Source organism: Henckelia pumila, chromosome 3, assembly GCF_033568475.1.
Source record: "Henckelia pumila isolate YLH828 chromosome 3, ASM3356847v2, whole genome shotgun sequence".
NCBI classification, from domain to species: Eukaryota; Viridiplantae; Streptophyta; class Magnoliopsida; order Lamiales; family Gesneriaceae; genus Henckelia; species Henckelia pumila.
The window spans coordinates 42209179-42236989 of NC_133122.1; the positions used below are offsets into that span (position 1 = coordinate 42209179).

General features: G+C 35.3%; 4 protein-coding genes across 6 annotated transcripts; 2 read left to right on the plus strand and 2 right to left on the minus strand.

The window, feature by feature from the left end:
- The first annotated feature begins 8222 nt into the window (after window positions 1-8222).
- Window positions 8223-11798, plus strand: LOC140887744 (protein CYPRO4-like). The gene is made up of 2 exons (XM_073295187.1): window positions 8223-10128; window positions 11269-11798. The coding sequence occupies exons 1-2, from the start codon at window positions 8479-8481 to the stop codon at window positions 11548-11550; spliced, it is 1932 nt and encodes a 643-aa protein (XP_073151288.1). The 5' UTR covers window positions 8223-8478; the 3' UTR covers window positions 11551-11798.
- A 1070-nt stretch (window positions 11799-12868) lies between these two features.
- Window positions 12869-16354, plus strand: LOC140892956 (probable LRR receptor-like serine/threonine-protein kinase At1g67720). 2 transcript variants are annotated; one of them, XM_073302021.1, is made up of 9 exons: window positions 12869-13082; window positions 13205-13751; window positions 14210-14733; window positions 15035-15170; window positions 15389-15460; window positions 15530-15598; window positions 15697-15768; window positions 15858-15932; window positions 16062-16354. In XM_073302021.1, exons 1-9 carry the CDS (start codon window positions 12938-12940, stop codon window positions 16066-16068), a joined length of 1647 nt encoding a protein of 548 aa, XP_073158122.1. In that variant the 5' UTR covers window positions 12869-12937; the 3' UTR covers window positions 16069-16354. The 2 variants fall into 2 exon arrangements, with proteins under 2 accessions (XP_073158122.1, XP_073158123.1); XM_073302022.1 differs by having other exon boundaries at window positions 12873-13082; window positions 14210-14673.
- Window positions 16355-16836: 482 nt separating this feature from the next.
- LOC140887172 (coatomer subunit delta-2-like) lies at window positions 16837-22884 on the minus strand. Of its 2 annotated transcripts, none has more exons than XM_073294248.1 (12): window positions 22805-22884; window positions 22376-22446; window positions 22243-22282; window positions 20841-21064; window positions 20338-20580; window positions 20072-20243; window positions 18865-19169; window positions 18539-18731; window positions 18287-18440; window positions 17716-17778; window positions 17531-17624; window positions 16837-17157 (listed from the first exon to the last, which is right to left on the minus strand). In XM_073294248.1, the coding sequence occupies exons 2-12, from the start codon at window positions 22376-22378 to the stop codon at window positions 17068-17070; spliced, it is 1581 nt and encodes a 526-aa protein (XP_073150349.1). In that variant the 5' UTR covers window positions 22379-22446; window positions 22805-22884; the 3' UTR covers window positions 16837-17067. The 2 variants fall into 2 exon arrangements, with proteins under 2 accessions (XP_073150349.1, XP_073150350.1); XM_073294249.1 differs by having other exon boundaries at window positions 22376-22451; window positions 22805-22840.
- Window positions 22885-23833: 949 nt separating this feature from the next.
- Window positions 23834-27364, minus strand: LOC140890529 (zinc finger CCCH domain-containing protein 49-like). The gene is made up of 4 exons (XM_073298380.1): window positions 27154-27364; window positions 26138-26407; window positions 25471-25694; window positions 23834-24792 (listed from the first exon to the last, which is right to left on the minus strand). Exons 1-4 carry the CDS (start codon window positions 27256-27258, stop codon window positions 23964-23966), a joined length of 1428 nt encoding a protein of 475 aa, XP_073154481.1. The 5' UTR covers window positions 27259-27364; the 3' UTR covers window positions 23834-23963.
- Window positions 27365-27811: the final 447 nt, after the last annotated feature.

Sequence of the window (27811 nt, forward strand, 5' to 3'; positions counted from 1 at the left end):
AAGTAATGGGAAAATGCCACTGAAAGTTTTTGAATTCAGATCCACATTTTACACGTGGATGGACGTACGAGTACGAGGATAATATTTCCCACGAGGTGGCCAATTTATTCCTGCACGCGCTGCTCAGTCAACATGTGGCTCTTGGTTTTTTGACTCACCCCCTTTTGTTTTGTTTTCTTTTAAATTATTATATGTTGTGAAGAGTAAAATTTATAAAACTTAAAAACTCAAAATATTTTTAAACTTCACATTTTAAATTTATTTTCTCAAATTGTGTTTTTCTACACAAATGGAGAGACCTATTTATAGATCTCAATGGGAGATTAGTCCAAAAATTAAATCATCATCATCTACATCATCACACACTAATTTTCAAAATAATACAACTCAATTTTCAACAATTCTAATATAATATAATATATTTTTAGCACTCCCCCTTGTGATGATGATCGTCATATGATGATTGTCTTTATATTACGTGTTTTATGTTGCCTCGTTAAAAACCTTACTAGAAAAAACTCAGTGGGATAAAAACCATAGCAAGGAAAAAAGAGTGCAGCCACGTAAACTCCTCCTCATGTTAATATGAGTGATTCTTCACATATTCCGTAGATTGCGCATCCCAATGTTGTATATATGATTTCTGAATATCGTCATGGGAAGTGCCTTTGTGAAGAGATCTGATGAGTTCTCACTTGATTGAATGTAACAGATATCAATATCTTTATTCTTCTCAAGCTCTTGAGTGTAGGTAAAGAACTTTGGGGGGGTATGTTTGGTTCTGTCACTTTTGATGTATCCTTCTTTCATTTGAGAAATACATGCAGCATTGTCTTCATACAACGTCACAGGCTTCTTGTCTACTGATAATCCACAAGAAGTTTGGATATATTATGTCATTGATTTTAACCACACACACTCACGACTTGCTTCATGTAATGCAATAATCTCGGCGTGATTTGATGAAGTTGTTACGAGTGTTTGTTTCTGTGAACGCCAAGAAATTGCGGCGCCTCCATGAGTAAATACATATCCGGTTTGGGAACGTGCCTTATGTGGATCAGATAAATATCCAGCATCAGCATAACCAATGATACTTTGATTGGTGTCTTTTGAGTACAAAAGTCCCAAATCTGTCGTTCCTCGTAGATAACGGAATATATGTTTAATTCTGTTACAGTGCCTCTTTGTTGGATATGAACTGAATCTTGCCAATAAATTTACAGCAAAAGATATATCAGGTCTAGTGCAATTTGCAAGATACATAAGGGCACCAATGACACTTAGATATGGTACTTCTGGACCAAGAATAACTTCATCATCCTCACATGGACGGAATGGATCCTTTTCTATGTTTAATGATCTTACAACTATTGGAGTACTTAATGGATTTGATTTATCCATATTAAAACGTTTAAAGATCTTTTCTGTATAATTTTCCTGGTGAACAAAAATTCCAAATTCTTTTTGTTCGATTTGCAAACCCAGACAGTACTTAGTTATTTCAAGATCCTTCATTTCAAATTCTTCCTTCAAGTACATCATAACCTCTTGAATTTCTTTATTCGTTCCAATGATGTTTAAATCATCAACATATACAGCAATAATTACACATCCGGATGTTGTTTTCTTGATGAAAACACAAGGGCATATTGGATCATTTACATATCCTTTTTTCATCAAGTGCTCACTTAGCCGATTATACCACATTCGGCCGGATTGCTTCAACCCATATAATGATCTTTGCAATTTTACAAAATAAAATTCTCTGGGTTTTGAACTTTGTGCCTCAGACATCTTAAATCCTTCAGGGATCTTCATGTATATATCACTATCAAGTGATCCGTATAAGTAAGCCGTAACAACATCCATCAGACACATTTCCAAATTTTCAGACACTGCCAAACTAATCAAATATCGAAACGTAATTGCATCCATAACAGGAGAATACGTTTCTTCATAATCAATTTCAGGCCTTTGAGAAAAACCTTGTGCAACAAGTCTAGCTTTATATCTTACTATTTCATTTTTCTCATTTCGCTTTCGAATAAAAACTCATTTGTATCCAACAGGTTTTACACTTTCAGGTGTGAGGACTATAGGTCCAAAAACATTACGTTTATTCAGCGAATCCAATTCAACCTGGATGACATCTTTCCATATGGCCCAATCATGACGAGTTTTACATTCACCAAAAGATTTTGGTTCATGATCCTCATTTTCATTTATGATGTCACAAGCCACATTATAAGAAAATATCTCATCAATATCTTCTATGTCTTTTCGGTTCCATATTTTTCCAGTATTAATATAATTGATAGAGATTTCACGATTCTCGTCAGTTTGTGGTTCTGACAGAACATTTTCATCATCAGGTGTTTCTTCTGGAACACCATTTTCTATTTTATGATCATCGTGCTTCTCTATGCCTTTTCTTTTCCGAGGATTTTTATCCTTGGAACCGACTGGCCCTCCACGCTTCAGGCGTTTAATGACATCATGAGTGTCTTCAATCTGTTTCTTTGGAATTTCAATTCGAGCTGGGGCATTTACAGCATGTATATATGATTTTGTCACCCCTTTTGTGTCTGCAAATGCATCTGGCATTTGATTTGCTATTCTTTGCAAATGTGCAATTTGCTGTACATCTTTTTCACATTGTTTGGTCCTTGGATCCAAATGTAACAATGATGGTACATACCATGTGATTTATTTTTTGATGTGTTTCTTTTCTCCCCCTAACACTGGGAATATTTCTTCATTAAAATGACAATCAGCAAAGCGTGCTGTAAACACATCGCCTGTCTGAGGCTCAAGATATCGAATGATTGATGAATTATCATAACCGATATAAATACCGATTTTTCTTTGAGGATCCATTTTTGATCGTTGAGGTGGTGCAATAGGCACATACACCATACATCCAAAAATTCTTAGATGAGAGATATTTGGTTCTTTACCAAATGCAAGTTGCAATGGAGAGAATTTATGATATGCACTTGGTCTGATGCGAATTAATGCCGCAGCATGTAAAATTGCATGTCCCCATATAGAAATAGGGAGTTTTGTTTTCATAATCATTGGTCTAGCAATCAGTTGTAGACGTTTAATCAATGATTCAGCTAATCCATTCTGCGTATGAACATGAGCTACAAGATGTTCAACAGTGATTCCCATTGACATACAATAATCATTGAAAGTCTGGGATGTAAATTCTCCAGCATTATCAAGTCTTATTTTATTGATTGTATAATCGAGAAATTGATTTCACAATTTTATTATTTGAGCCATCAATCTTGCAAATACCACATTTCGAGTTGACAATAAGCATACATGTGACCATCTGCTAGAGGCATCGATCAATACCATAAAGTATCGAAATGGTCCACATGGTGGATGAATTGGCCCACAAATATCACCCTGAATACGTTCAAGAAATATGGGTGATTCAGTTTGGATTTTAGCTGGTGATGGTCTTATAATAAGTTTTCCAAGTGAACATACTTTACATTGAAACTTATTATTCTGAAAGATCTTCTGGTCTTTCAGTGGATGACCATGTGTATTTTCAATAATTCTTCGCATCATTGTTGAACCAGGATGTCCCAATCGATCATGCCAATTTGTTAATATTGATGAATTATCCATCACCATATTTGATTCAATTGGACTTGTATGTGTATAATGCAATCTAGTAGGGAGCATTGGTAGTTTCTCAACTACAAATTTCTTTCCTGACTTATATGTGGTAAGACACATATATTTCTGATTTCCATCAGTCATTGTCTCAGTATCATACCCATGAGAATATATGTTATTAAAACTCAACAAATTTCTTTTCGATCGTGGTGAATATAAAGCATCATTTATCAAAAAATTTGTACCATTAGGTAACAAAAATTTTGCTTTACCAAAACCTTCAATCAAGTCTACAGGACCTGATATTGTATTCACCATTGTTTTTGTTGGTTTTAGTTCCAAGAAATATCTTTCATGTCGCAGAATAGTGTGCGTTGTACTACTATCCGGTATGCAAATTTTCATGATATTATTTCCATGTTTGCTCATAGCATTTTCCATATCAAACTTCACAAAAATGTAACAAAGAAAAATTAAGTACAATACAAATGTAAAATATAACATGCTTTATACTACAAAAATGCATGAAAAATACAAATTTGTTACAATCTAGTTCCACCAATCTTTAATTAATGTCTTCGAAATCATTCAAAAAATCTGCAGCATTGAAACTAGTTGAACCAATTAAATGGTCACTATTTTCAACAAAATTGGTCTCTTTTCCTTTCCCCTTTGTCGATTCTTTATAGAGCTTACATAGGTGCTCAGGGGTTCGACAAATATGTGACCAATGTCCTGGAGTGCCACATCTATAACAAACACTCTCAGTTCTTTTTGAGTGATTTTTATTTTCACTCGTATTTTCATGCTGCCTTTTTGGTGGGTGGTTCGTGACGTTCTTTTGAGATGAGTTATTGAAGTAACTATCTCGATTATTTTCATATCCACGGCCGCGACCACGACCACGACCACGATCATTTTTACGTCCACGTCCACGCCCACGTCCTCGACCTCGTCCACGACCAAAATCTGGTCTATGCCAGATTTTGATTTTCATTTTTCATTACGACATTTGCTTCAGGAAATGTCGTTGATCCAGTGGGTCGGGATTGATGATTTCTTATTAACAATTCGTTGTTCTTTTCCGCCACAAGAAGACATGCAATGAGTTCAGAATATCTCGTAAAACCACGCACTCTATACTGTTGTTGTAGAGTTATATTTGATGCGTGAAAAGTGGAAAATGTTTTCTCAAGCATTTCCATCTCTGTGACTTCAAGTCCACATAATTTTAATTGCGAGACTATTCGATACATCGCAGAATTATAATCACTGACTTTTTTAAAGTCTTGGAATCTCAACGTATTCCATTCATCACGGGCGGTCGGGAGTATTACTTCCCTTATATGCTCAAATCTTTCTTTCAACCCTTTCCATAAAATCATTGGATCTTTTTCTGTGAGATATTCATATTTCAACCCTTCATCAAGATGTCGGCGTAAGAAAATCATTGTCTTTGCTTTATCTTGTGAGGTTGATATATTAATTTCTTTGATGGTATCACTTAGACCCAATGAATCAAGATGCATCTCAACATCAAGAGTCCATGGCATATAATTTTTTCCAGTGATATCGAGTGCAACGAATTCAAGCTTTGCCAAGTTTGACATGGTGGTACTAGAAAAATTACAATGCATTTTATTAGTTAATTTCCATTAATATGACAATACAAAATAATGGGAAAATGAAAATTACAAGTGCATATACAAATAGATAAAAAGTATGTGGTGGAAAATCGCTGGTGAGTACAAGACTCGTGAGCATGATGATCATAATCGTTATGAAAAATAGCCTTATAAATGTCATCATCTCCATCTTCGAAAAATCGAGTAAAAATATTTTGAGAGAAATAGTGAATTTTGGTGTGATTGAAAATAAGTTAGAGTGAACATATTTATAGGCCAAAAACTAGCCGTTTGTGACCGTTGAGGGTAAAAAAAAATCGAGTATATGTTGAATAAAAATTCGTGATAATGATGCAATGCATATAATGATAATCATAATTAAATAATTATGTATATCATATCACATTATTATAAGGTCAGTGTCGTAGACAACCTTTTATATAATATTATGAAATTATACCAATATAGTTAGTATAAAGTCAGGTATAGTATATCATATCACATTATTATAAGATCGGTGTCATAGACAACCTTTTATATAATAACATGAAATTATACAAATATGATTATATTGTTTAAGAACCTTAGAGTCTTTTATACTTGTCGTATCCCTTACCGGGAGTGTGGGATGTCGTCTGAACATCCTCCCAGGATTTATAACAAGTTTATATTTTTTTTCATAACATGATATTATATATTAATATATACACAATAAAAATATATAAACAGTAAAATAAAAATTCTTACTTGTTGAATATTTTTGACTTCTTCTTGTATTTTGGAGCGTTGAAAATTATAGAGAACTTTCGAGCGATTGTGCTGATAACGTGTTGTGAAAAGTAAAATTTATAAAACTCAAAAACTCAAAATATTCTCAAACTCCACACTTTAAATTTATTCTCTCAAATTGTATTTTTCTACACAAATGGAGAGACCTATTTATAGATCTCAATGGGAGATTAGTCCAAAAATTAAATCATCATCATCTACATCATCACACACTAATTTTCAAAATAATACAACTCAATTTTCAACAATTCTAATATAATATAATATATTTTCAACATTATCATCATTATTATGATTATTATTTATAAAAACGTGGGGTTTAAGACCCCAATAATTAATTCACCAACATTAGCTCAAAAGAGGAACAAACTTAAAAACGAATATTATTTTTCTTATCTGAATCAAACTCTAACGTTTAATGATCAATCCCAGAAATTCATACGAAAAATTATATTCGTTTTCTGGGGAAAAAAACCTGTGATTTTTAATGGATAATCAAAAACCGAATTTGACCCTTATCTTTGGGATTTTACATGCTCAAAATTTTTAGAACAAGATGGACCGTCGAGACTAAATTTTAAAATTTACAAGTTTAAACGAGTTAAATATGAGTTTAACTGTAAAAAATGTTATTAATTTTTATTAAGCTTTTAATTATCTCATAACAATATTTTTTTTTTAAATCAATAAATTTTATTTTTTTATTTTTTTATTTTTGTGACGTGGTAATCAGCAGCCGCTACTTTTTGGTGGACTCTTAGTAAACTCTCGAACTAACGCAATAACCTGCAAACTACGCTAGTCAGGTAAACCATACTAGGCAAGTTCTGTGTGACAGATTAGTCCAAGAAAGTATTGGCGGAAAGAATCGAACTCCTATCAATAAATTTTATTAGTTATGCGCATAGTTGTTTGGACTTTGGCGTGTTCATAAATTTTAATCATGTTTTTTGTTTTATATTTATATTTGCCAGCTCGAACAACAATATCATAGTGCTTACACGTACGCATAAACCTTGAGAAATTAAATAAGCAACTAAACTATCATAGCTTGGAAGGACACACTGAAAAATACAGCCTCCTAATAACATGTAGGGTCGGTCCTAATAATTTTTTTTGTCCGAATCTATATTTTAAAAAAGGGTTATAAACAATAATGTATGTTCCGTACTCTTTTAGTTCTATAAAAAAAAATTCGAATTAAATCAATACGTTGAAAATAATTTTAAAAACTAAACAACACACAATAGTTAAAATATTTCTATTACCATTAGAAATTTCATTGGCATAGGAGAAAGTGGAAGAATGATTAAAATATGCTAAAATATACGCTATTCTTTAATTTTAATTATTTAATTTTAGGTTGTGTTTGGATGAAATAATTTTAAATATATTTAAATATATTTTTGTTGTGTAGATAAGTAACACCATAACATTCAAATCCACTATTTCCATGTTTATATGGTATGTTCGTGTTAGTTGGGATGTATTTTAATTCCACCCAATATTACTGTCATTTGAAATTATTTCTACTCTTTAAAACTATAGAGTAAATAAGTAGTGCATATATTTAGAATCCGATCTATTATTTGTTAACAATGAAAAATAATCGAAATCCATAGATTTGAAATCATTTCATTCAAACGTAACCTTAGATTCTTAATTAGCATTACCATGGAATGAAAAATTTGCCAACGTGCAGTTTATATATTTTTTGACTCGAGATGAAATGTGAAATTCAAAAGCGAATAAAAAAACTTCTGAAACCGTCTCACATGTTAATTTGGTGAAACGGATTTCCTATTCGGCTCGACTGGTGAAGAAAAGTATGATTTTTTACGCAAAAATTAATAGAGTTAGTCTTGTAAGATGGGTCAACACCGTTCATAATTACAATAAAAAAATACTTCAATATAAAAAATAATATTTTTCATAAATGAACCAAATAAAATATTGCATGAAATTTTTGTACGAAAACATTCATTTTTACTCTATACATAATTCAAATAGACCCGTTTGATGGAAAATAACGATATTGGGAAGAATACTTTTGAGTTTTGTGTGGATCCTTTGTTTGGAGGCCCAATACTGTTTTGGGCTGATTTCATAAAAAAAAAAAAAAAAACATTGATTTTGCTTACTTCGAAAGCAAGCAGCTGCTGACTTACATGTGTCTCCGTTGGATCTACGCCAACTCCATTTCGGTAACTCCCAGAATTTTCTCTACTATAAAGCCCTAACCGCCTCCGAATTCCGTGAAATTTTTAATTTTTTTTTCCAACATTCATCAGATTCTTCATTGGAAACGCTGCATTTTCATATTTGGAAATCATTGATTTTGATCTGTGTGTGTGTTTTTCTCCCCGTTGTTCAAACTACACGATTTGTAATTGTCGATTGTTTGATAAGTCTGAAAAATTGAGCCATGGGAGGTTCACATAGTCGTGAAGGACTGGAGCTTTCTGATTCATCTGACTATTCTGAGGAGGATGAGGAAAAGGAGCAAAATTCGGAAGAATTTGTTGATGCGGATGATCGGAGTCCAAAGGTGAGTGCGAAAATCTTAGATGATGTTGATTCTAGGCTTCAGGCTTTAAAGCTGAAATATCCGGAAAAAGCATCTCTTTCACCTAGAAAACCTGTAAATCGCGCAAATGCTGTTAAGCTTTACCTTCATATTGGTGGAAACACACCGACCGCGAAATGGGTTGTTTCCGAAAAGCTTGCTCAATTTAAGTTTGTTAAGAAATTGGAGGGTGCGGCTGAAAGTGATGAGGATGATGATGAAGGTGAATTACGCGGAGGTGGGGGATTTTGGGTTTTGAAGATAGGAAAGAAAATTGGAGTGAAAGTTTCTACTGATATGCAGATGAAATATATTGGGGAGCAGAGGCGGGTTGATTTTGTGGATGGTGGAGTTTGGGCCTTGAAGTTTTTTACGGATGTGGACTACAGAAATTTCGTGACTAAATTTCAGGATTGTTTGTTTGAGAATGTTTATGGTTTGAGGTCGACAGACGAAAACAAAGTGAAAACTTACGGGAAAGATTTCATTGGATGGTTAAAGCCAGAGGAGTCGGATGATTCTATGTGGGAGGATGCAGATGATGGGGACTGGAGGACTCCGGAGAAGAGGCCAATGGAATTTTCGGTGAGAGATGGCAATGACTTGTTACAGGAGTTCGAGGAAGCGGCCACGGGTGGAGGAATTCAGAGCTTGGCTTTAGGGGCCTTGGATAATAGTTTCTTGGTTGGTGATTCAGGGGTTCAAGTTGTGAAGAACTTTAGCCATGGAATTCATGGGAAGGGGGTCTATGTGAAGTTTGATGACCAAAAGTTAGGGTCTGGTGGTGGGAACTCTGGAACGACTCCTAAAAAGGCCCTCTTGATGAGGGGAGAAACAAATATGATGCTAATGAGTCCTCTGAAGGAAGGAAAATCTTACTCCTCAGGGCTCCACCAATTGGATATCGAGACTGGAAAGATTGTCACGAATTGGAAGTTTGAGAAGGATGGCACTGATATTACGATAAGTGATATAACAAGTGACGCAAAGGGGTCTCAGTTGGACCCATCGGAGTCAACTTTCTTGGGTCTGGATGATAATAGATTGTGTCAGTGGGATATGCGTGACAAGAAGGGGATAGTTCAAAATATCGTAAACTCGAAATCTCCTGTATTGCATTGGAATCAAGGGCATCAGTTTTCAAGAGGCACAAATTTTCAATGTTTCGCAACTGCTGGGGATGGGTCGATAGTTGTTGGTTCGCTTGATGGGAAAATAAGACTATACTCAAGGACTTCAATGAGGCAGGCAAAGACTGCTTTTCCGGGGCTTGGTTCTGCTATTACTTCAGTTGATGTTACTTATGATGGTAAATGGGTGTTGGGAACCACTGACACTTATTTGATCTTGATATGCACTTTATTCACTGACAAGGACGGTCAAACTAAGACTGGTTTTAGTGGCCGAATGGGGAACAAAATTCCAGCTCCAAGGTTGCTGAAGCTGACCCCTGTGGATGCCCATTTGGCTGGATCTGGTAGTAAGTTCCATGCTGGACATTTCTCTTGGGTAAGTTATTTATACTTCCTAGAATTATATTGATACACTTGGTGAAATTTTTAGTATTGGATAAATACTTGCTTATCTATCTAATTGTGTTACATGTCATGAGAATGAGATTGCATTAATATTTTGTGTATGTTGTCCATGCACGCCATGACTCAATGTCTTGTATCGAAATCCAATGTCAATACTACTTGACCTCTGACTGAAAATGTTTGTCTTATATGTGCACATTTCTTGTTGGAACGTATACACTCACATGCCATTGATCTTTATGAATAATTTATTTGCTGTATTTAGAGTTTGGACATGGCTTCTGTTTTTTTTAAGGTTGTAAGTAATCTCTTTTGCACCAATAGGCCTCATAGTGCAATACCACAAACTCACATTGTGGGATAGTTTAAAAGCCTTGGAAAATCCATTTTTTTCAAGAAATTGTTATGCACAATCAATTCCAGAATGGATCTCTGGTTTGGATGTGATTGTGAATGTGTCTAGCTGTGGATCTTGAAGGCTTCTTTTTTTTTTTTTTTTGGAGCGATGAAGGCAAATAGAAATTTGATTTTTTATTTGAGTGGATGATTGCTAAGGGTGTTCCTTGTTTTTGGTTTTGAAAAAAACAATCCACCAGTCTAGAGCTCAAAAATTTCCGAACTGAAACTGGACTAAAACTCATTCATAAATCAAACCAAAATATGCCGTTGATTTTGTTTTAAGCTGCTTTTTAGACCAACAGTTTCTTTTTCCCCTATTTTTCTTTTATATTTTTTCTATTTTTCTTTATTTTGAGAAAAAAATTGAATCTTATTAATGAAATTTGAAGTCTTTTCATAAATCAAACCAAAATGTGCTGTTACTTTTTAGAAATGAAAAGTTCCGGTTTTTGTTCAGGTTCCTCTGTTCAAATCGAAAGGAGATATGAGGTCTGATGGACCTCCAGGCTCCAAACCGCAAACTGAATTGAAATTTTCAGTTCCTGTTTGAAACAGGCCGAAATTTTCGGTTCTCTTGGTTTCTGTTTATTTTTTCAAACTAAATTTTCATTTTTGGTTTTGATAATTGTGATTTTCCAGATTTTTTGAGATCAATTTATTATGCACCAATGTCCCCTCATTTTGCTTCAATACCTCGTTCTAATGTTGTCAGGTTACTGAAAGCGGGAAACAAGAAAAACATTTGGTTGCAACAGTGGGGAAATTCAGTGTAATATGGAACTTTCAGCAGGTGAAGAACAGTGCACACCATTGCTACCAGAATCAGCAAGGGCTAAAGAGCTGCTATTGCTACAAAATTGTGCCCAAGGATGAGTCCATCATCGAAAGTCGGTTCATGCACGATAAGTTCTCATTCAGCAACTCCCCGGAAGCTCCGCTGGTAGTTGCGACGCCCCAGAAAATTACGTCCTTCAGCTTGTCTGGCAAGCGATGAATCCATACCAAATGACTACATTAATTTAGCAATGCCCATATCATTCGTTTGTAAATTGAAATTGGTTTCTTTCTTCTTCTTTTCTTGATAAGTTCAGTTTGGTTTCTGCGTGGTTGTGAAGTGTTTGTTTTGTTTCAGCGTCTTTAGGTCCAGTCTTTCGTACATTTAGTTGCAAGGAGCCCGTTGCACTGATATGTATGATATAAATGACATAGCACTACTCAAAAAAACGAACTTTGCTTATGTTATATTACATTTTTTATTTTTTGCTGACCTTAATCTTTCAAATTTAAATGAATAAAGAACGGAGTTTCAAACATATTGTTCATAATTTCTCAATGAATAGCGGCGGATTTTTTTTCGTGGTAAACATGAAACGATAATATGCACTCTTGTTATTACCATCATTTTGGTCATAAGAACTCATATGAGATGGTCGAACGAGTCAATTTTTTAATAAATATCTTATCCAAATCAAAGAACTCACGTCGATTAGATTTGACATTTTTGAACGACGAAAAGCTACGTTTGACATTTTTGAACCATGAAACGCTACGAAATGTTCAATTTTCATGAGATTTGACATTTTTGAGCTATAAAACGCTACGAAATACTTCGTTATCATTTGAGTGGTAAGAGTCGTGATCCCGCAAGGGTGAGCTAATCCCAAAAACCAATCCTCAGTTCCGATTGTAGGCTGCAACTCGCCTACATAAAACCGGAATTTCACTGGTCAGCCATATGGGAATGAATTCATTCTCTGGCTTTGTACACATTGCCCGTCACACTACGGGAGTCAGTCATGCCCGACGTCGTTACTTTAACCTTCCTAATTCCAACCTCATCAGATAGTATACATCATAATCATTAAGCATTTATGATTAACACATCTAAAATATCTAGCTATTTATTGGAAAGACATGCAAAATAATATCATTTTAGGTGTATCTGAAATCCATTACAATTGCTATTAAAATTACATAAACATGATAAAAAGAGTGAGTTTGATATGCATTATCTCAAATCCATCAAATGATCATCGAGCATGCATGAGTGTTTATCATTGTAGAACAATTATAAGATGAGAACTAAAATTGAAATCTAAATGGCCAAAACACATTAAATACAGAACCAAAATAAAATGGTTACCAATAATTTTTATTTTTATGATATTCTATATATAGAATGTGGATGAAACTTTTAATTATGCTCGTTAGTAGACTCGTGAATCAAATATGTTTTATGAATAAATTTTATAAATCGAAGGGCCAAAAAAGAACTTAAAGCAACGAGGTTCAGTCAAATGGTAGAGCAATCTATGTTCATGCACAGCCCTTAAATTTATGGGTACTCTCTCACCAATATTCAGGCCAAAATCCCATTTTCCATGCATCGTCTTCCGTTTAAACTCTCACCGGAAACTTCCGCAATCCTCCCATTGCGCCGCCACCACTCCGCCATGTCCACCTCCATCTTTCTCCTATGGCTGGTGAGCATCCCCCTCACAATCCATGCCATGCCACAACCTAAAGGTATCAAAGGCAATAGACTCATATCATGCAAATATTACATATAGTTAATATTTTTTCCATTGCTTTTCGTTTTTTAAGTAATATTGTTTCTTCTTTCTTTGAAAAAAAAATTATTCATGCAGGTTACCTCCTAAATTGTGGCTCAAATCATGGTGTAGAAGAAGGACAGATCGAATACGTCCCGGATGATGAATATATATCAGTTGGAAACAAAACAACCTTAGATAGACCAGAAATTTTGCCAAGATTACAAACTCTCAGGTATTTTCCCAATGCAAAAGCAAGAAAATACTGCTACACCTTCCCTGTGATCAAGGGTGGAAAATTTCTTGTGAAAACTGTATATTACTACGGAGGATTCGATGGAGGGGACGAGCCACCTGTGTTCGATCAGATCATTGATGGTACAAAGTGGAGCACTGTGAATACTACAGAAGATTACGCGGTGGGGGGAACCTCGTTCTATGAGGCCATTTTCATGGCTCAGAACAAGTTTCTCAGTGTTTGTCTTGCAAGAAACGAGCACACTGCTGTTGGTTCCAGCCCTTTTATTTCATCTCTTGAAGTATATAATCTTGATGATTCTGTTTATAATTCGACCAACTACGAGAAATACGCGTTAGCCACTGTTTCAAGAAGCTCTTTTGGCTCTACAGGAGATACACTTAGGTATGCAAACTCTGTTTCATGTTGCTCCTATTCTTCGACTATCATCTTTGTCGGACCTTAACGCATCACTAGTTTTTAAGTTTCTAGTGTAGTTTAATCCTGAGTTCATCAACACCTGTGGAGGTTCTCACTATTAATCTAAAACAAGTACCTATTTTTAAACTTTTAAGGTAGAAGTGTGTATTTTGTTTCTGTTTTGGTTTTTGACTCACGAGTGTTAGAAGTATAGTACTAATTGCGTATTCGTGTTGCTATTGATGGGACGAAAGAAGATAGTCAATCTCTTGTTTACATTTGAAATCCAAAAACAAATCATTGCCACACTATCTAAAATGGATAAAAGTACATCTCTAACTTTGTTGCATTTTGTGGCCAATGTTCTTGTCCAAAGTGATGTATGAAGTGAATATATATTAGCATCTGAAACTGATCTTTGAACAATACACTCGTCGAATCAGTTATCCAGATGACAGTTTCAACCGGTACTGGCAACCTTTCACCGACGACAATCCATATGTCTCAAGTCAAGCCAGCGTAGACCCTTCGAAATTTTGGAATAATCCACCACAGAAGGCCTTTTTGTCAGCACTAACAACCAGTAGAGGCAAGACTCTAACATTGAGATGGCCACCATATTCGCTCTCCAATGGACACTACTACATTGCACTTTATTTCCAAGATAACCGATCCCCGAGCCCGTTTAGCTGGAGGGTTTTTGATATTCATGTGAATGGACAAATATTCTTCCAAGATTTGAATGTGACAGACAATGGTGAGAACGTTTTTGGGACTGAATGGCCGCTTAATGGGCAAACTGAGATATCTCTTGTTCCCAAAGATGGCACTCCTGTTGGGCCATTGATCAATGCTGGTGAAGTTCTTCAGATTTTCCCACTTGGAGGAAAAACTGTGACAAGAGATGGTAATTTATTTCATTCAATAATTAAGCATCCAATCAACTGGAACACAATCGAAATCAAAGGTAGGAAATATTTTATTTTAGATGTCCTAATCAAATGCAGCCTCAGGTTGCATTTGGGTAGTCGGGAATTTGAAATAGTCAATGGGAATCTACTAAACTTGTGGGGATAATTTTCAACACACAGACTTGAAATTCTATAGCTACTAGTTTTATTGTTTTTACCCTCGTAACAAAGGATGTCGAATCCTTACTTTATGGTGGGATTTGAATACACTCCCTAGATTAAATCTTTTGAGGCAAAGACAAAATTTTCTTACTTCTTGAATGTTTTTTTCTTGCCTTAATATGTTCTTTTTGACAGTGGTGGCAATGGAAGACTTGAGAGTTGCTCTGAAAAATCCTCCAGAAGATTGGGCCGGGGATCCATGCTTGCCTAGAGTAAATTCATGGACTGGAGTTTCATGCTCAGAAGGAGATATTATCCGAGTTATCTCTTTGTATGTATTCTTTACTAAATACACAAGTCATTGAAAACATATTCAAAATCTTAACCTCCAATATGACTAAATTTGACATCTTTGAAATTCAATGTTATATTGTATCCCAGTATGATTGTTAAGATCGTTCAAAGTTTATCGCGTGTTTAGGATCTATCACTGGCTTTATAGTTCCCAAATCTGCAAGTTTTTCAACACTGGTTCGAATATGAATGTAGGAACCTGACAGGCTTAGGATTGTCTGGATCACTGCCAGCAAGTATATCCAATTTGACAGCACTCAGGCTTCTGTAAGTGATTTTGAATTCTTAGTACATCAGTTACTCGAGTTGACATGATTTTTATCGTTCGAATTTCAGTTTGCTTGGAGACAACAGCCTTTCAGGTTCATTACCTGATTTGAGAGGCCTGCAGTCTTTGGAAATTCTGTATGCTCCAAAACTTTTTTCCTTATAATATATCATGATTCATATCCATTATAATTCTTAAAAATTAATCAAATATCTATGCTTTGATCTTTGAGAAGGCATTTGGAGAACAACCAGTTTGAAGGGTCACCCCCAAACTCATTGGCTGAATTACCGAATCTTCGTGAAGCGTAAATGCTAATGCCTATAAATATTCTGCTGTGATTTTGTGTGTTTAAGATGTGCTCATCAGATTTCTCATTTAGCTCTGTTTCAACAGATTCTTACAGAACAACAGGTTCAATGGTAGCGTCGCCGAGCGACTGAATAACAAAGATGGATCCATTAATATTCAGTAAGTCAAGAAATTGTTGATCTCAAATTTGCAGACACTGGCTGCTGGAAAAGTAAATGAAAGATTACTTTAAAAGAAGTTTTAACCCAATTCTGAGGTGGGAAATGTGAGACTTGTTCTTATAAACAGGTGGTGATCTATGTTTCTGCCTTGATATTTCTGTGCAAGAAGAATGATGCATAACATAAGAAGAAAGAAATGAACAAACATGGAAACAGAATATCAGAAATTTGTGAACTGCAGCCAATTATACCGAGATTAAATTTGACTCGAGTTCGGAAATCAGATTTGATGGTTTCTTTTAGAGAAACTGCAACCTTTTGTATACTTTTATTTTGTTTGGTTTTTCCCCAGTTTGATTGGGTGAAATTACATCTGATGAAAATATAACTTTTTTTTTTTTAAATGGCATTTCACAGCAAACCAGAACTAGAACTAGAACGCAGCAGAAAGTATTGATTTAGAAAAGTATTTAAAATTTCTTTAAATTTTGAATTGAATAGAAGTAATTTCTTTGAATTGAATTTAGTTTTTGAAAAGCTCTTGAAATCTTGAATAATGTTGAAAGATAAAATTTAATAAAAAATTTGAACAATTTGTCTTCAGTTAAATAAAAAATTATGTCACTATGTCATAAACCTATATATAGTTGAAAAAAATATTTATTCTTCCAAATCTCGGCTTCAAGTTATCCACCATGTTCGTCCATTGGGTAATATTGGGATTCGATGGTTTTGAGTTAGAGAAAGATCTGATGCTCCAAGGTGTACATATTGATTTTGATGTGGCATACTTCATGTTTGGAGTTGTAACTCCATCGGTAGAGGCTGTGGTGACCATTGTAACAAAATTCTTTGATTTTATAGCAAAGTTAAATTGAATTTAAAAAAAAAAAAAAAGGATCGAAGAAAAACTATAATCTTAAATATATGGTCTCATGAACCGACATTTTCAATATTATCTCATCAAGTCATGAAATTTACAAAGTAATAAATAACATGGCATGAGATGCCAAGCTGCAGTACAATCCAAAGCCACTGTAGGGTAAAGTTTACTCTTGAGTATTAAGGAAAATGATTTCCGAGAAGAAAAATGGAAGTCATAAAATTATTGTAGTTGTTACCAGGAAAATTGATCAGACTATTTGGTAATTTTCTGTAGAAAGCAGTGTTCTCTGGGAAAACTTTGGCGGATTCCCTCCCTTCAGTGGTAAAATGTTGACAACCTGCCAAAATTGAAAAGAGTTAAAATCTCGAATTAATATGGAGACAAGAAAAGTGCCAAGTGCAATTTGAATGAAGTTCCTATCATTTTAAACTCAGAGATTTAATTTGTGCTCAAAGCCCTCTGTGAAAATCAAAATGCATAAAAACCTATATGTTTCCCAAATCATAGCTAAAACCGACATAAGTCGAAATACAAGAAATGAAGAGAACTCCATCTGAAAGGAGTTCATTTTACAATATCAGTCCCAAGCCCAGATGAAATATTACATAAAAATGTAAGATGATGGATTGTTCAAAATTTCATCAGTTACAGATTTGCCAATTTTGTAACGACAACAAGAAGATATAATAAAAAATGGGGTAGAAAGAAACCTTGAGATCACTGAAAGTGCTTGTAGAAGTAAAACGCACGGAAATTGGGAAAAACTCAGTGCCTGCTGCAGGAATTACAAATTCCATGGATCCACTGCAAGTAAGCCCACCAATCAAACCAAATAAGCACGCTACGAGATTGTTGTACACATGAAACTGAAAAGCAATTTTGACAGTAAACCAACCTGCGATTCGAGTTATCAATGAGCACGATAGCCCACTCTAAAATAGACTTTCTGGAATCATACCTGCAATGGGCATCAACATGACACTGCTGTAACGACTAATTAATTTGAATTACGGTTATGAAAACAAGTATGATACACAATTATTTTCTTTATTAACTACACAATTCCCAATAATTTCACTTTCATGCATCTCAACAAATTTCCACAAATACCCCACCCACTAGGCCCAGCCAATTGCTTTTCACCTCTCATTAAAAAATTACTAGAACCACGTCCCATTATAATTTATGCCCATTTTCCCTCCAACGAAAGATGTAGAAGTGCCAGCAATTGGAGAGCATCTTACTTTGAAAAATTGACCCAAAACCATAGTGCACATGCTAAATTAAAGCATCAGAAGTAGTATAGGAGATGCTTGGAACTCGATGTAATATTTCCATGTCCTCCCACCACCAATCAAAAAAGACTATACACAATTCAACAAATGAAACGAACCAATCCTGCAAATATCCACTTTGATGACAATATTTGTCATAATTTTAATAAAAGAATAAAAGTAAATCCTCACCTCCACTCCCCATCAACCTGTTGTACTCTTGGTGGTTCTCGAAGAGCAGGCAGAGGAATTGAAATGACAACATTTTGTAGGTCAAACATTGGAGGAACTTCGTACTCCAAGTTTACATAGGTATCATTTCCAGAAAGAGAGGGCCAGCAGTTAACTGCAAAGAAAGTCTGAAAGTGAACAACTAAATTGCATGACAAAAAAACATCTTGTGTGTTGTGTTGAGAACAGGTGTATGTTAGCAGCAAAGCTCACTTGATACTGGCACAAAAGACTCATCTGCATTCTGCATTCTCCACTTCAACAGACCAACACCATCACCACCTTGACCAGCAGGAAATGGCCTGTTTGGATCCTTGAGACCTAGTATATTTTCACCCGAAAATAGTTCTTTGTTGACATTGGGGTGTGTTTTAAAATGAATTCCTGGATTGCCACCAGTTTCAATCTGAAATTTTTTGAAATAAAAATATTTATGAAACACTTGATACATGACCACAAAACTGAGAATCCTTCTAAACAAAATAGCAAGAACATCTTGCGTGCATAAGGAGCAATAATGGAGTGACAAAACTAGAAACCTGAACTTGGATGAGTCCATCCTCTTGGTTAAGTATTTGGAGTAACAGGGTACCCTGTAAATCAAAACTTCCAATACCACCATCCTTCTTTAAAGTTACATTAAGCTTTTCTTCAACAGTTAATGTAACAGGATCACTAGGTGGTAATGCAGCTGGTTTGGTTTGACCAACACTTGGTCTCACATCTTCCACAATCACTTCACCTTCAGCTTTGAGAGATTCCAAAAATTGGTTGGTCCTTTGTGTTTTCCCAAGCTTCATACCAAGACTTTTTGGTGGAGCTGATGCAGATGCTTGTGGACGACCTAATGATAATAGTTAAAAAACCAACAATCTCAGTCAGCTATTACTCAAATAAACCTATCACCAAAAAATCACCTCACAACCAACAACAGGTTAAGCATACAAAAATAGAACACCAAGAACAACTTGTAATCATATCAAATAATTGTCGACAGAGCCAACAATTATCAGTCATTCAGTCATAGACTCATGATAATGGTTCTCATTAAAACTATGCATCTAGCTTTGCTCCAGCAAAAATTTACTAGTCGTAGACGGATTTATTAAATGCCAACTGTTAAAGGTAACTTTCAAAGGCAACTATAGCTATCATGGTGCCTTATTGTACTGCTATAGCAACCATCATAACCCACATGATCAACCCATACATTCGTGATAACATTTGTGATTCTTCACCATGGTGGTTTACTTCAATTATCCGTGCATTAAATTTGAAATGAAGGGGAAATAAATAATTATAGTGCACCGCCCAACAAAAGCCACCCACAAATTCAAATATCCGAGTTGATCACAAAGATGATAAAAATTCTTGTCTACAACATATCCTCTTGCTTCATACCTCTGTGTCTCCTATATCAGAAGATGACCAACTGCATACCTCAGACACCCATTTTTAGTTTCTGCAACATCAGAAGTCGAACTTGCATTGTTCTACACTTTCATTTTTCAATTCCCAGGGGAACACACAGAAAACAAAATAACTCCACACGATAAAATGGACAAGTGGTTTAATTTATGAGTTTGATTGTATATTTCAACAAACTAAAATGAAGGCAATGTAAAATTATAATTTATAATAGATGCCTCAGCAACAAGAATATATCACCATAATTTTTATGTTCACAGAGTACGATAGACTATTTCGCAGTTTTTTAAAATTTCACGAGGTAGAGCAGAAATAAACCTTTAGAAGTAGAGGATTGGGGTTCCACGTCTGTGCTTAATCCAAAAACAGAGCCACTTCCAAAACCACCATTAGTACTAGATATGCTGGCGTCGCTGCCAAAGCCAGTGTCAATCCTTCCAGAACCCACTGAAGACATGAATCCTCCTTTCTCACCCCTATTCTTCTCAATCTAAACAAAGTTAACACAGTACATCAGTATACAGGTGATTCACAATATTATTGATAGATGATAAGAATCATGAGTTGTGCCTCAACCAAATTACCTTGCTTTTGTCAATTTCACTAGCTTTGCGCTTCATGACATCCTTAGTCTCATTGATCTTGCTTTGTAATACCAGCTTGTGCAATTTCTCTTCATGACTTTCCATCTCACAGTACTGTTTGACCTGTGCAACTGTAACATTTTCTCTGTGCCCAAGAGAGATAACCTCGTCAAATGCAAAAAGAATCTCAAAAGCGGTATTGCCAATGCCCTCTTCATCTAGTGTATAAGAATATTCAGGAACCTAAACGTGATTAAGGAAATAATATCACAATATTAAATGCACCAAGTGAAACTTGTTCCATGGAAAATACTAACGATGACTACAAGGAAAACTAAAACAATTTCAGCTGCATGCATGGACAAGAACAGAGAATATTTTTACTGCTTCATTCTGATGGAAAGAAATAAGGATGCCTAGCCTGAGAGCGCAAAATACAACAGTTGCAAGGTAACAATAACAGTTTTAGATTAACACTACCCATTTGCTGTTAAAAAGGATACAAGCTTTGAAAGTAGCCTCAATGTCTCCAAATCTTCAAGAATGTTGCTCTGCTTATTTGTGACAAGAAGCAAGTACAGGGACTCTATCGGCTGGTAAACATAACGGACATTTTCAGTCTCGACGTATGTGTGCTGTTTTCCTGTTCCAACCAATTTGGGGAAGGCGGCAAGGTATCCCTCAATTCGTATCCGAGACATATCAACAAACTGCCTTGAAACAAGGGCTGTGGGAGACATAAAGTCAAATAGTTTAAAATGGTCATCAGTAGCAGAGATACAAAAAACTGTACTAGCGAACAAAACTGAATTTGAACGTAAAAAATCACCAAAAAAATACTTAATCTATAATGGTAAGGGTAAAAAGGACAGCGGGTCCAAAGTTCAAAATTAAGGAGTGAAAAGGGAAGGAAATAGAGGGGAACAATTCAACACAAAGAAAAACCCAGACAAAAAAAGGTTACCACAGAAAAAGAGTTTCATTAAGCAAACAACACGGGAAATGGATAACTTAGCTCAAATTCAAAGTAGTTTCAAATTTGTTACAAACTTACCCAAGTCAAATTTCCATCGAAGAGCATAAAATATCAACGAGGCCAAAGAAAAACGGACCAATAAGCAAAGCCATAAATTGTAAGAAATATAATTGAATTCAATCAATAAATAATAGCTTTTTGACAAACATCTATTTCAATGATTGGAAACCAATGACACAGTCAACTTTGAGTCTAAAATAACTACAGCTTCAAGCCTTTGACTCTGATATAGTCATGAGACCAATTTTTATCTTATAACAGGTCTTCACTAATCCAGAAACCTTCACATTGATTGGTAACATGAAGAATAGATGCAAGGTCCAAAATGAGAAGTCATGAGTCATCCCATCATGATCTATTCAAATAGTCCAATTACAAACAAGTTCCCAGTACATCTATGCATATGCATGCAATGTCTGCAATTACGATGTATAATGCAAAACTAGGTTATATTTTAGGGATTTATCAAAAAGGCCACATCCTATGAAGAGTTTCTCACTAGATGGCTTGTTCGTATTAAAAATAACTAATTGAAACTCTTTAATAAGAAGACGACCACACTTTTCTCATCGAAAAAATATCAGGAAGTTGAGATGAAGAAGTCACCACTTAAAGCTTCACACACCGACATAAACTTTAGGATTCCAAAGACCTGCCAATTCTAGATGAAAATTTAACCCAATTTGACAGAGAGTTCAACCAATTTTCAATCATATCAAAGTCAAACACGGCCAAATGAAGCTTTAAGAAAATAGACAATAACCTCTAAAACCAGAAGGTACGATGATCAAAGTAGCACCATACACATCCAAGTTACTGATAAAAGAACCAAGAACTGAACTTTGAGATCACGAGGCTTAGAAGGTTACCTTTGCCAGATTTACTAATAATGCTAGCGGCAAGCACAACCTGCATCACATATAACGAAGATAATCATAAATAAAACAAAACCAAGATAATAAAACTAACAAAAAATGAATAAAAAATGATGAGAACATTTACCATTTTGTTCCTTCAACTTCCACCAACAGTCTCCAGGTAGAAAAAAGAAAATGAAGAAGCGGGTCACCTAACTACACTTGGAAAAAAGAAAGGAAAAAATCAATTTCACAACAATCTCAACAAAACATATCATTCCCATAAATTTCTTCACACACTAATGCCCACTACGATACGTGACTGCATCCAAAGACCCAGATCTGAATCGGTAATGTAGAATCATTATTTCCGCAGATCGATAGATTTAGTTCGAGTGTGAATTCATGCTGCAAAAATCACATACTTCTAGATAATTCAGCACCACCAAAGGTCGTGGATCCCCGAATTGAGCGAGAAACAGGCCCATACAGGTAAAATCTTATTCAGAACAGATCAGAATTCGAATCATGCAGCACCCTTCTAAAATATACTGAGAAGAAATTATTATTGTACCTGTGAAATCACCGGATCAAGCGAGGCAACGGAGAAATGGTTACAGAAGAACTTTGGAGCTATCAAGTTGAGAATTGATCGGGCTTATATAATTTGGGAATGTTGAGCTATTTCTGATACAGATCCAACGGCCATAATTCGATCTAATTATAATCGTTGGTCGCAAATTTTGTATAAATCCAAACACTAAATTATTTGTGCATTTTTTTTGGGTATAAATAAATATGTAAGAAATATCATTTAAATTAAACATCATAGTTCGTAAATTCATCACTTTCATTATTACTCTCATAATTTGTAGATATTTTCGTAATATCAAAAAAAATATTTTTAAAATAAATTCCATCAAATGCAAGGTTGTTTACTTGTTTTTGAATGGATAGATTTCACAAAATAAACTTCATTGATTTCAACTTGTTTGAATGAAAAAAATTCAAGTTAATTTTAAATACACTTAATATCAAAATTATGCAATTTGAATAATAATTTTGGTATATTTTAGGTACATTCAAGATTATGTTCATTTGAAATACAACATTCAAAATCAAATACAAATTCTATAATTTCAATAATAACTTTAATGCATTTCAATTACACTCAAAATAATGGTAGTTTGAAATACATCGTACAAAATCAAATACTTTCGTCCAAGCGCAATACAAGTACAAAATCAAATACTTTCGTCCAAGCGCAATACAAGTACACAGCGTATACGAGCATTGACCAATTCTAACATTGCCTTCGATAAATCATAAAATTCACACCCCTCAATTGAAGTATTCCAAGATGTGTCGGTCAATGACAAATTCGATATTACAACTAAACGTTTGGATACTTAACAAGCACTGATAAATCCTCACATTATTTATTTGATACAAAATCCAGTCTGCAAAACTTTATGACTGCATAATTTTGGAATCCAAACAGAACCCTTGGATAGAGTACCTTGATATTGAAATGCGAGAGAGCCCGTGCAGGAGTTAAGATTAAAGCTAACTTGATGCATGTGAAGAGTAACAATCAAAGATATAGAAAAATAAGTTAAAGCATCAACCAAAAATGCAAATTTGAATTCATTACTCGCAATCAATCCCAAACATTAAAGCAGAACAATCGACCAAAATACAAAAGCATTTTTAGATGAACGATTTGGCCAGATTTATGATTGTTGGGGAGCCCCAGTCGGAGCTTTCGGATTAAAAGATACTTGGTCACCATCGGGATGAGGTAAAGGAGGCCGCGGTGGTGGATATGGCTGAGGGTATTGCTGCCAAGGTGGAAGCACGGGAGGCGGCATATACCCATATTGTGGATGATATGGTGGGTAGAATTGCATATGTGGGGGACGCACACTCGAGTAACCAAATTGCTGACCTTGATGCTGCATCTGATCCGAACCACTTTTACTCTCGTATGATCCACCAGGGCCAGACGCACTTGAAGATCCCTCATGAGATGGAATGAGGGCACCCATTCTCTGGGGATCCATTGAAGGATAATATGCTCGATCTTGTTCAGGCAGCGGAGGAATGTTGAAGTACGGCATTGGAGGCGGGTTTTGTATGTCAGTAGGCTGAACAGTTTGCTGCTGTGATATCACTGCCCTAGGCAACAATCCACTGTGCGCTACTGCTGCCTGCTGGCTTGCTTGGTCAGAGCCTTCAGATTCAGGCTTTGGGGCTTGTGGTTTACCCCAGAGCAGCTTCATCCTCAAGCCTTTAATAACTAGCTTGTTGGCAAGTTCTTCAGCCGCCCTCTCTGTACCTTCTCTTGTTGTGTAAGTCACAAAAGCACAAGCACGTTGGATAACCATCTTTATGGATTCAATTTCTCCATGGGCATAGAAATTGTCTCTTAAATCCTGCTCGGTAATTCTTGCATCAAGCCCACCAACATACAGGGTTCTGATGCTTTCATCTTCAGGAGGCTCCAGAGAAGGCATTTCTCCAGCCTTGCTAAGCAACTTCAATGCCACTGGATCGTTAATTCTGCACATGCATACAATGGAAAGGAAAATAAGCGAATAGCAAAAGAATGGAATAAATGCAAAGGATAGTAAGAATTGAAATTAAGAAAAAATAGAGACGTCTGCAGAACAAAACAAGAAATTCAAGCGCATGATGAGAAGAAAAAATGAACATGCTTCTCATTCAGCAAGCGAATAATGTGCTGGAACTAATGACTGCACCAGAATGAGAAAGAGGAGCTGCCCAAAAAATGGAAAAGATGAACTAACGAGCTGTAAACGTGCAACACCCTTGTGGTGTAATGCCATAAACATCTCCTGATAGTGGAGACGTGTATGAATCCACGTTACAACAAAAAACATCTGCCCCCATTGTGAGAGAGGGAGAAGCTAATAACCATAAGCTAAACAAAATACGAGACCCTATTTTGTGGCAAGCTGACTCATCGATTACAAAGCATCTGACTTTCTCAGAAGCACCCATGCACAGCATACATGATACTTTGTAAAAGTAATAGTATATTATCTAAATCATACATTAAAAGCAGAAAAACAAACAAAACTTCAAAGAACATGATCGAAGCGAATCGTCATACATTCTAAGCATTCAAATAAAATGCACACTTATCAACTGTACACGCAAAATCAAGTGAATAATTGATTCCAGAACAGTAGTTGATTCCGGAACCGTGTTACATACCCATAGTAACGGTCTTTGATGTTTTGTTGTGACAACTCCCCAGTTTCGGGCATCTCATGCCTATAAGGGCATTCAGGACCTCTAGTGCATTGACCTCGAATAAAGAAACTGCAAACATGAGCTCTGTTTCTCTTGTAATATGGAGTGGTTCTCTGAAGTTTCAAGATGGTATCGCTAGCGCGCACCTTCCCATACGAAGATTCATAATCGATCCCAGCTCTTGCCTGCATATAGCAAATATTAGTCCACAGAGCAGGAGAAACATTCAAAAAAGAGCAAGAAAGATACACCAAGTGGTGACTCAACCAGGGTGCTTCAAAAGTAGGCTTCAACTCAAAATAGATTACAGATCTATGGTTCATAATTCATAAACAAACACCAAAGTTATTATTTATAAGTTGGCAACCTACATTAGCTTGAATACACCACGGTGAAACTTATTTGTATTGAGAATACATATTCTGATTCAGCAGTCTTCCCATATTCGCAGTACACTTTTATTTATCGATAATATGATGAATCTATATTGAAATCAAATGGTCTAACACACAATCCAATAGCAAATGAATTATCTTGTTAGTTTAAACTTTAAAGTTTTGGCAGTTAGGCGTTCGAAGCAACTCCAAGTAAAAGGCACGAAGACTGTTCTCAGACAAATGGAACATACCTTGCGGTCATGCTCCTCTGCAAAATATTCCCTATTAACGTCGCTCTTTGGAATGGCATCATTTGAATCGATACTGAGGGCAGTATCTCTAACTTGAACTGGCAGCCCATATTCAAGATCTAGAAGGCATACTTGGCAAACATTTTTCAGCTTGCAGCAAGTTTGGCAAATCTCCGTCTTTTTGTATCTTGCGTCGCGACCGGGCCTCCATCTAAAAACTGTGAATGGCCGAGAACATATCTTGCACTCCTTGTCATAATCAGCTTTTGTCTATCCATGTTAACAGAAAATGTTAGTTAAGAAGCGCCCCATTTTATTTATTTATATTAAAAAAACATTTTCCATAGTCTGATCTTGTCTAAACCTGTCTAGAATTTATTGACCAGCTATTAGGAAAGGCATAAGAACCAGCACAAAGGCCGAGATAACTCCAGAAGTTTAAGGAACACTCAACACTACATATATTGTCAAAATATAATGAAGATTAACAAGAATCCAATACCGGTATCAATTTTACAAAAAAATCATACTTTAACATGACTATGTTGTTTGCAGTCCTTTCATTCACCTGTGTGACTTATCTCCTGAAGATCTATAATTAAGGAACAATGTTGAAAGAAACAATACAGAAAAAAAAGAACAGGATACACCAAAACAAGTGAGACAAAGCCCGATCCTAAACACCACTGAAGACCAAATTTAACCTGTAACTATGCATGGTAAAATCTGTCTTTGCATACAGATCGATATCCATGGTATTCCAGTAAAAACTGAGCCAATGAAGGTAGCTTCTTTTAGCAAATATTTAAGTAACAAGAGGGGTTGGGGGATCCAAATCCGTAACCCTAACATTTTAAGTTCTCAGATATCTAACGAATCTATTCGATTCCCGTAAAGACTGAGCCAATGAACTAATTCAAAGTAAATTTTTCTGAACTTTCTTCCACGAGTAGAAAATCACTTGATTTCCAAAAACAATAGGGAAAATAGAAAATCTAGAGCTCAAATACACATACCATTCGAACGTATGGATTGTCTCCGAGGCATGATTCACACACAATAGGGAAATCAGTCCGCTCCCATCCATCGGCTTCCGCGTCTCTGAGCAGTCTATGCGCCATTCTTCCCCACTCTGGTGATGATTGGAACAATGGAAGATAAGAACGCGTACAAAGCCCTAGCTATTGTGGTACAACACGAGATGCGTAGGGTGCAACAGATGTCTATTATTCGGTAATGCTGCACTGAATAATTGGAATATGTTTATACAATATATAATTAATATAATTATATTTTTTATATAAATTTTTTTTTTGAACTGTTTCCCTATGTTTGAGTCAACTTTCTTAAAATCATATGAAACTACTTTATGAAATTTGTTGAGATCTTTAATTATAAATATCATTTTGATTGTTCCGTATAATGTGATTTAACACTATATTTGGATGAGTGGAATTAGACGAGATTCGGTGGAATTTAGAATTGAAAATAGCGTTTTAGTATTTGGTAATACGATATTTTAAAATAACATTCATATTTGATGGGATTTCATAGGATTTAACTTAGTTAAATGAAATCTTGACAAAAGTGATCAGATTTGACGCGATTTGAGTTTATAAAACAATAAAATTAATTTTAATAATAAATTTATATACTTTACTTATAAGTTTTAAG

Coding starts and splice junctions, on each gene's coding strand:
- LOC140887744 (XM_073295187.1), top strand. CDS start 8,479: ATGGGAGGTTCACATAGTCGTGAAGGACTGGAGCTTTCTGATTCATCT. Junction 10,129..11,268: donor ATGCTGGACATTTCTCTTGG/GTAAGTTATTTA, acceptor TAATGTTGTCAG/GTTACTGAAAGCGGGAAACA.
- LOC140892956 (XM_073302021.1), top strand. CDS start 12,938: ATGCATCGTCTTCCGTTTAAACTCTCACCGGAAACTTCCGCAATCCTC. Junction 13,083..13,204: donor TGCCATGCCACAACCTAAAG/GTATCAAAGGCA, acceptor TTATTCATGCAG/GTTACCTCCTAAATTGTGGC. Junction 13,752..14,209: donor TCTACAGGAGATACACTTAG/GTATGCAAACTC, acceptor TCGTCGAATCAG/TTATCCAGATGACAGTTTCA.
- LOC140887172 (XM_073294248.1), bottom strand. Junction 18,441..18,538: donor GTCTTTTGTGCCAGTATCAA/GTGAGCTTTGCT, acceptor CTTTCTTTGCAG/TTAACTGCTGGCCCTCTCTT. Junction 17,625..17,715: donor ATTGATAACTCGAATCGCAG/GTTGGTTTACTG, acceptor GCTTACTTGCAG/TGGATCCATGGAATTTGTAA.
- LOC140890529 (XM_073298380.1), bottom strand. CDS start 27,258: ATGGCGCATAGACTGCTCAGAGACGCGGAAGCCGATGGATGGGAGCGG. Junction 25,695..26,137: donor CAGAGGAGCATGACCGCAAG/GTATGTTCCATT, acceptor TGCTATATGCAG/GCAAGAGCTGGGATCGATTA. Junction 24,793..25,470: donor ATCAAAGACCGTTACTATGG/GTATGTAACACG, acceptor ATGCATGTGCAG/AATTAACGATCCAGTGGCAT.